This window comes from Centroberyx affinis, unplaced genomic scaffold (genome assembly GCF_046629955.1).
Source record: "Centroberyx affinis isolate AG114_WGS23_722 - 3 ecotype Tasmania unplaced genomic scaffold, CSIRO-AGI_Caff_v1 ptg000326l_1, whole genome shotgun sequence".
Lineage (NCBI taxonomy): Eukaryota > Metazoa > Chordata > Actinopteri > Beryciformes > Berycidae > Centroberyx > Centroberyx affinis.
The window spans coordinates 104,465-114,000 of record NW_027279002.1 but is presented as its reverse complement, the minus strand read 5'-3'; the positions used below and the strand labels follow the sequence as shown (position 1 = coordinate 114,000).

The window sequence follows — 9,536 nt, the reverse complement described above, 5'->3', positions numbered from 1 at the left end:
CATTAAGCAGCACATGTTTCAATAATATTTAACGGATTCACCTGTTATTGCTGCGGCCAAACTGGATGCTCCACCAAACCACGGCGTGGTGGGCGATATTAGTCTAAGGCTAATAGTTCCATGAACCACTTCTTAAAAGTTGCGATTTTTTGAAAATAAGTGTTGCTTGGTGGATTGGATGCATGCCGAATTGAAGAGTGGGTGCGACAAACCAACCAGTCTTAAGCCATGTTGTACGGGGTGTTTGCTTTACTCGATAAACTAGAGAGTATTAAACTGCCAAATTTTTGAATGGAGTTTGGCGTGACGTTGTAAGAGAACGGAGCGTGTCGGGGGGTAGGTCCGCTCTCACTCCTCTCTCGGTGACGCGTTGAGCGGCTTGATTCCCTGGAGAGAGGAGGAGAGAGGGAGGGAGGGAGGAGAGAGGCCGTGTAGCATACTATAAACTTGTATCCCAGTCTGCTGGCTTTTCATTCATCTTTTGTTGTATCCACCATCCACTTCCGAGCGCCATGTCGCCCCACCGATACACCGCGGACAGTTCAGCCGCCGTTCAAAGCGAGATGGCCGGCCGAGCGGCGCCGCTTGGTCCCTACTATGGTGAGTAGCCTACCGGACCGGTCTTGCATTACAGATAGTACTAGTAGGTAGATAGGTATTAACAGCTTAAGACAATGGGTAATTTTGCCAACAGTTAGCATCAATTTTTATTTCATTTTTATTATTTTAATGCCATTGTAGGCTACAATAATTTGAGGCATTGGACAGTTGATAGATCATCATTTAGTCATCTGTCACATCAGACAATATGTTTCTCCACTTTACTTTTGTCCTTTATAACCACTGAGTGTTAGTGTAGTGTTAAAGTGAAGTGTTAAATCCTCATAAGACTAAAAACAACCAATAGAAACAAAAATAAATGTTTTTTTGTTTTTTTTCTGAAAAGCATTAATTAATATTAACCCCTTAAAAGCCCCTATCATCCTATAACTAACATCATTTTGCAGAAGGCAACACATTGCCCAGCTACATTGCCTCAGGAACTTGCCCATGTAGGCTGTCATCACCCTTAGAATTTCACTGTTATCGACAATGACTGTCAACAACTTGACATTTCTCATTCCTGTTAAAGGTAACGTTGAGCATCTCAAAGTGTGTAACATGGCCTTTAAAGATTAAAACTTGGTCAAATGAAGTGTTTCAGTCTGAACAGTTTGGTTGTAAGTGGCTGTCCAAATAGCCTGGGACATAAACAAAGGTGGGAGTGCTTTGTTCTATAGGCTATTTCTGTCACCAGCAGGATAAAGCTTAGCTGGGTATTACTGTTAACTAATGCCCTCAGCTGACTTCAGGTCTGTCTAATTTAACAAGGAATAGATGCCCCGCAATGGAGACTAAATGTGTCTGAAAATTGTACAGTAGCTACCTAAGCTGGTTCACTGTACTGAATTTAAAATGTCTTATTTGGTTTTCTCCAGCATCAGCATACTGATCATGCCAGGATGCTATACTGAATTCATTCCATGTTTGATTGAATAAACCCATACACAAAAAACATATTTGCATGCATTTTAACAGCTTAAATGTTCTGTATCAACATATATGAAAACTACATCTGGTGTCTATTAACTATACAATATATGTACATTATAACATATGGAAAAAACATATGTCAACATTACAAAAATTACCATTTTCATATGCATATTGCTCTACATGTGTTTACATCTATTTATAGACATGGTAGAGAAATACATTTGACATGGAATATTAACCAACAGTAGGAAATATGAGCTAATTCCAGGGTACAGTATCCATAAAAATATGTACTCATATTTTGAAATTGTCAGGATATATTATTCCTGAACATATCTACATATATTTTTGCTTAATCAATATCCACTGTATCAGGTACACCTCCTCGTTTGCACCTCCAGACAATGAGTCACGCATAAATAAAGCATTAGTATTAAGCATGCAGACAGGATGGAGAGGTACAGTTCCTGTTCAGCTAAATGTTAGAATTCGACAAGATGCTGATTTAAGCCATTTTAAATGTGTTCTGATGGTTGGTGCCTGCTGGGATTTTGGCACTACAGTGTCTAGAGTTGACTGAGAATGCTGCCACAACCAGAAACCATCCAGTCAGCAAAAACACCTCGCTGATGAGAGAGGTCAGAGCAAAATGGCAAGACTGGTTCAAGCTAACAGCAAATGGCAACTCAGTGGTGTGCAGAAGGGAATCTCAGAACCACAACTAGTCCTATCTTGAAGTGGATGGACTACAGCAGCAGAAGACCATGCTGATGATGGCAGGTTGACAGCATGAATCTGGTGTCAACAGTACAGACTGATGTGTGGAATGTTTTCTTGGTTGACATTAGACTCCTTAGTACCAATGGAGCATCACTTGAAGGCTGCAGCGAACCTAAATATCAGAGGTGGTGACTGGACTCAAGTCAGACTCGAGTCAGAATTGTAACAGCTTGAGACTTGGCTTGTTGCATGAAGAGAAGACTTGAGACTTGACTTGACTTGGGTTCTGGTGACTTGGGACTTGACTCTGACTTGTACTTTGATGACTTGAAAAGGTTTCTAAAGTCTTGACTCGAGATCTTGTGTTTGTGTAAATGACTTAGATTGAAAGTGATGAGATTTGTTCCAGCAGACGACTGAATTTAAATTCTGTTTCTGATTATAGATATTATAGATATGATTAATCAAACTCATGATGCACTTACCAAGGTTTTATACTATAAAAATGATATTGCATTGAAAAGTCCTGGATATTGTGTTTTCTTTAAGATATTAAGGACCCCCTTGAAAACGAGATGAGTCATCTCAAGGGGTTTAACCTTTCAATACGTTTTCATATTACATTGATACTGGACTCTTGATTTGTTCTGACTTGACTTGCTGTTCTACATTTAGACTTGAGACTTGACATTAATGACATGGACTTGACTTGGACTTGACTTGGTAATCTACTTTTAGACTTGGGACTTGACTTGAGACTCGTGCCTCAAGGCTTGAGACTGAGTTAGGACTCGAGCAATCTCGGAACCCATCATCTATCGGTCTGACGACGATTAGACTCTGGGGGTGACGGCCAGTATTTCGGGGTTTCCGGTGTAGCCAGTGGACATCCGGGCCAAGACTTCCTCTTCCGTGCACCGGTCATTGTTTACAGTCCGATTAGCAACTGGAGACACGAGAATGGAGTTGGAGTTTAGAGATGACGTCTCATATGCAGAAATCTGTTTATAGAGATTAGCTGAAATGTCGTCTGGACCTAAAACGCCAACAAAAAGTATCAATGTTTGTGTACTGTGTGAAGAAATGTTCGACTCTCGTGTCTCAAGTTGCTAATCGGACTGTAAACAATGACTGGCGCACGGAAGAGGAAGTCTTGGCCCGGATGTCCGCTGGCTACACCGGAAACCCCGAATTATTGGCCGTCGCCCCCAGAGTCTAATCGTCGTCAGACCGATAGACGATCGGTTTCCGAGATTGGGGTTACTGCAGAGCTATCCAATTGGGACAGCACCCCGACACAACAGCGCAGAGCTGGGGATGGTACTGCAGAAGCAGACGTCTGAGGGGCCCCTCCCAAGATGAGGATCGTGTTCTCAAGCTGGAGGACCGGCTTTGTCTCCCAGCTGTGCCCTAGCCATTCATATATCCATTTCGGAAACCCCGAAATATTGTCTAATCGTCATCAGACCAATAGACGATGGGTTCAGAGATTGGGACTTGAGCAAAGTCACACCTCTGATAAATATTGTTACTGACCAGGTCCAGTCTAGCCTCTGTCAAATGGAAACGTCCAGCAGCATAATGATGGTTGAGGAAAAACACCTGTGACTTTAGTTCAGTCCAGATCTCAAACCAGTAGAGACCTTTGAGATGAGGTGGGACAGGATGTTCACAGCATGAACGTGCCAGATACCTATAGAACGTTTCTAGCACCTTCTTGAATCAAAGGCCTTGAAGAATCCAGACTGTTCTGAAGTCCTGCCTGGTACTATAGGTGTACCTTATATAGTGGATTCTGAGTGCATGTCAGTGGAGGAAAAAAACATCCACAATGATGTACAGCATGGTAGAACTTAAGCAGTCAAGAACAAATACATTGTAAGCCTGGACATGTATCAACATTTGGACTTCAGCTTGGTTTTAATGCAGTGGGCGGTATTTACTGTTAGGGTTGTGTATTAAATGATTAATGATTAATTAAATGAGCCGTTTTTGAGTTGAGAATGTGATGTCAACTTTAAAATGCAGATTCTCTGTGGTTGCAGATTCTTGGTAAAAACGACCTTGATTAAATGTCCTCAAGTCTGAAAGATGTAAAGTGATATCTTCTTCTATAGAGAACCGAATAGAAGAGAAAAGACCAGAACTGAGCAAAAAAACCCAAAAAAAACCAGCAGATGTAGGCCAAATTTACGTTTTCCATTTATTCTTGCATTTTCACTGATGCTATCACACGTTCTCGGTTTCCTCAGTTCCTGTCTGTCGATACTAGCCTGAGGAAGACACCTTGTTGCCAATCTGTGTGTGTGTGTGTGTGCCAGGAGTGTGTGAGGCAGAGTGTGACAGATAGGTAGAGCTCCTTGCTGATAAGACCTGGCTAAACTCCACACACACACACACACACACACACACACACACACACACACGCACACACAACAATGCACATACACACCTCCTGTTTCTTGTCTGTCTTCCTCTCTCCATCTTCTCTTCTCCCCCCACCTTAACAAGCATATTTGTACATCTTCAATCCTGTGAAAAATGGCAGCTTATGATTTCTGATGTCATAGTTTAGCTTGTAAATGTTTTCAGACATTATTGCATTTTTTTAATCCAGTGACGCTACATTGGCAGCAGCGACTATCAAGCATATTTTATATTAACAACTCAAATGTGAAGTAGGTGCGTTTCCATCACTAATAAATGCACTTTGTAATATTCTAATGAACTAACGGTCATACAACCACAATGGAGATGTGTGATATTTCTAGAGGTCATGGTGGACACTCTCTTTATCTCTCTCTCTCTCTCTCTTTCTCACACACACACACACACATTGACAGCTCCAGCCACATGGAAACCAAAAAACATTTGACTGTAATTGAACTGTGATTGAATCTGGATTGAGAGAAAGACATGTGGCCTCTATGTGTACATCTGTGAGTTTGTGTGTGAGAGAGAGAGAGAGTGAGAGAGAGTGTGTGTGTGTGTGTGTGTGTGTGAGAGAGAGAGAGAGTGTGCCGGTTCTGATCCTGAAAAGACAGCGAGAGGTGAGGCGTTTGAATGTGTATGTACTGAATTCTCAGTAGGTTGGATGAAGTTTAGTGAAGGTTTGAAAAAGTTGGAAAAACTCCCGTCATTAGAGACCGTGAAGACATTTCTGTATTTAGAGACTTTAAAACCCAGTCCCACTTATCCTCACGCTAACTTTTTGTCAAAATAAACAACCCAGTGGAGCGCCAATGGGACCGGCACTCACAATATATGAGCGTCATTGTGTCTTTGTGTTTCGGTTCCCAGAGGTTTGAATAAAAAACAGTTCAGCCGATTAAAAAAAAAAATATATAGAAGAGTGAGGTTGAGTAAAGTAGTGCAGAGCTGAGAAGAGTCGGACAAAAGTAGAACAAAGTAAAGAAAATCATGTTGACTAGATAGGTGAGTAGATACTGAGGTAGAGAGGAGTAGAATACAATGAAGTAGAGTAGAAAATATTCAAATTCAAAACAACTTTATTAATCCCACTAGGGGCAATTAGTTACGAGCAGCTTGTTGTACACAGAAAAACACAGTAACATCCAACTGGAGCATATCTATGTTCCCAGGGTCCTAGGTTCCCAAGGTCCTATGTTCCCAAGGTCCTATGTTCCCAGGGTCCTATGTTCCCAAGGTCCTAAGTTCCCAAGGTCCTATGTTCCCAGGGTCCTAAGTTCCCAAGGTCCTAAGTTCCCAAGGTCCTAAGTTCCCAAGGTCCTATGTTCCCAGGGTCCTATGTTCCCCAGTTCATTATTCGTATTCGTATTATATAACACACATTAACCCTCCTATCAAATTTGACCCATTTCAAGTTAAAATATTTCATAAATATTATCCAGTTTTTCCAGAGAACAAAACCGATGGTTATCATTTCATTTGATTTTGAAGGTCTCTAACCCTAACCCCTAACCCTAGAACTGGGGAACATAGGACCCTTTGTCATGTTCCCATTATGTGCCATATAAATCTGGGGAACATAGGACCCTGGGAAAAATAGGAATGACTCCCATCCAACAACATACAAACAAACAATTCACCAAGGAGATACAATGTGGAATAAAATCAATAAATAAATAATGTTGATAAATAAACTTGGTAAAAACAATAAAAGATCAGATATAAAAAAACAAACAAAAAAAAACTACGGAGCATTTAAAAGTCAGATTGCAGAGGGGATAAACGATTTTGAATGGCGGTTAGTTTTACAAGCAGGTAAAACATAACGACACCCTGATGGCAACAGAGAAAATTCACTTGCAAGAACATGTCCAGAAGAAGCCAAAATACTTGCTACTTTCCGGAGGATTTGTTGGTTGCTGAAAGAATTCAGGGGCTGGATTCACAAAACCTTCTTAAGAAAAAAAATCTTCTCAAGTGCCACTTTTTTCTTAACTTTAGTCTTATGAAAAAAAATAGGAAAAAATGCTATTCTCAAAAACAGTTCTTATATATTTTCTTGACTGTGTTCTTATGTTTCTTCCTAAGAAAAAAATTAGGAATAAATGGTATTCTTGAAATTAAGGTTCTCAAATTTGTTCTTTATTTTTTTCTTAACTTTAAGACGGCCCTTTACCTGTCTTAAAACTCCTACAGTGAAAAGGTAAGCCTCTAATATCATATATTTAAATACATTTTAGACAAGTAGGTTATAGTTCAAAGTCTTCATAGGTTCCCCTACACCTAACATTAAGATGAACATTTATTGTAAAGCTTTATTTGGTGTAGGGCCAGGTAGGCCTCTGTCTCATGTTTATTGAAAATAAGCTGCAAATTTTACAGTTACCAACAGCAGCCAATGTTTAAATCTTTGCCCTAGTTGCTCTAAATAGGTTTTTCCCCAATTGTTTTGTAGATGGAAGCACTTTGGGTTGCCTCCTAGCCTTGTCTCCTAGCCTCCTAGCCTTGTCTCCTAGCCTCAATGGCAGTAAGCCTAAAGTTTATTAACCAGAATTAATTCAGGCCCTATTTTGAGAAGTTCTTAAGTAGGAAAATTAAAGAAATTCTTAAGAAATGAGACTGTTACTAAGAAGATATTGAGGAATTGCACTTAAGAGCCTTCTTAAGAACTTCCTAAAATTTCCTCTTATGTCATTTCTTAAGATCTATCTTAAGAACACATTGGTGAATCCGGCCCCAAGTCTCTTTGTCTCACTCCGATGATCTTAGAACAGATTTTAACAATGCTGTTCAAGACTGTTTCTGTCTTTTACTGTGAGGCTGTGAGACCAGCAGATAAAAGAAAAACTCAGGAGACTCTCAATAAAAGATTGATAAAAAACGACAAAGGATGACGGGCCTGACAGAAAAGGAATTTAGTTTACGGAGAAGGTGAATTCTCTGTTGCCCCTGCTTCACAATAGCCTCAGTGTTCACATCAAATTTAGGATGGTCATCAAAAATAGTACCCAAATATTTGTATGATGTGACCTTTTTCCACACTTTAATTATGTATGATGGACTCTGTTATGTTTAAAATCAATAAACAGTTCCTTGGTTTTAGATACATTTAAGTCCCAAATATTGAAGAATTCAGTAGAGTAGAAACCAAAGAGAAGAAATGTTTCTGTTACATTGCTTCTGTAAAGTACAACAGAGTAGAAATAAGAGAAGTAGGATAGAGTAAAGACCAGAGAAATGTAGAGTACAATAGGATAGAAAATAGTGTAGTAGAGTAAAAAGTAGAGAAACAGAGTACGATAGAGTAGACTAGAGACAACTACCCATAAACGTTAGCCTAGCTAACGTTAGCTACAAAACGACAGGATGCCGGCTCTTGGTCCCGCCCCTGCTTCATCCTCATTGGTTGGTAGAACTCTGAAGTGGCATTGATAAGCGGTGCGCTTCAGACAAAGTTGAAATTATTTCAACGTGAGAACAGGTCCAACGCTCATGGCCCTCAGCGCTAAAAAGAGGTGAGGTGCCTGTTTTTAATGCTCTTTTACGGCGCTTTCATTACATTATTGGGCCTTGTTTATATGACAGCTAGTGGTAGTCACCAAGTGAAGCTGTTCATGTCTTTACCAGTAGGAGACTCTGAACACCACATCTACTGTGGATCAAAGAGGCTAGTCTCCATGTTGAGACAAACACCTGTAACTTCACCATGGCTGAATGGGTTTTCAATACTCGTTACCTTCCGGACATAGCCATTAAAAAGATAGGATAATAACGCATTTACCCTCGGCAGATCAGGTCGGCCAAGACACAATGCTATTTTGTTAGTTAGCAAGATAACTAGCAAATAGGGCTGGGCAGTATATTGATATTATATGGATATCGTGATATGAGACTAGATATCGTCTTAGATTTTGGATATTGTAATATCGTGATATGGCATAAGTGTCTTTTCCTGGTTTTAAAGGCTGCATTACAGTAAAGTGATGTCATTTTCTGAACTTACCAGACTGTTCTAGCTGTTCTATTATTTGCCTTTACCCACTTAGTCATTATATCCACATTACTGATGATTATTTATCAAAAATCTCATCGTGTAAATATGTTGTGAAAGCACCAATAGTCATCCCTACAATATTATCGCAATATCGATATCGAGGTATTTGGTCAAAAATATCGTGATATTTGATTTCGTCCATATTGCCCAGCCCTACTAGCAAATACTCTCGTTAGCGAGTATATACAAGTCAGTAAACACGCCTTACCGCTAATCCCAAGAGCTCTTCCAGTCCCAACTGGTATGTCACTATCTAATTCTCCCACCCCTGTACAAAGGGGTGAAAATTGTACAAAGTGCCACTTATATCTATATCACTACAATGCAGAAGGCAGTACAAAACACCTATTATACTAGGGTGCAAAAGCCAAGAGGAGTCAAGACATCAAGGGCCCAGCTTACATTAGGTCAACCTAGTTTTGTTAAGTTCAAGTTTGTTTATTTATATAGCCCTTTATCACAAGCCTGCCTCAGAGGACTTTACAGAGAATGAGCTTAACTAGATCTAACTGATCAAATCCAACTGATCAGGTATTAATTTATACATTATTTAATAGTTTATAAAGATGACTATTAAATAATGTATACATTAATACCTTAGTTAACATGAACACCATTAGTAAATGATTACCAGACACATTAGTTAACTGTTAATTAAGGGTTAGTTAATGCTTATTAACCCTTAATCAATGTACCCTTATTGTAAAGTGTTACCCCCCTTGCTGGTATCACTCCACTCTCTCAAGGCTATCTTCAATTTTTACACCACCCAAGTAACTTAACGGACCAATCACAA

The 9,536-nt window shown here is 39.7% G+C and overlaps 1 protein-coding gene across 1 annotated transcript in view; it reads left to right on the top strand.

The window, feature by feature from the left end:
- Positions 1–512: 512 nt before the first annotated feature.
- LOC139640994 (choline transporter-like protein 5-A) overlaps positions 513–9,536 on the top strand; it is a 54,514-nt gene continuing 45,490 nt past the window's right edge. Inside the window, exon 1 of the mRNA XM_071515201.1 lies at positions 513–600. Coding sequence (XP_071371302.1) covers positions 513–600 — 88 coding nt within the window. The remainder of the gene's footprint in view (positions 601–9,536) is intronic.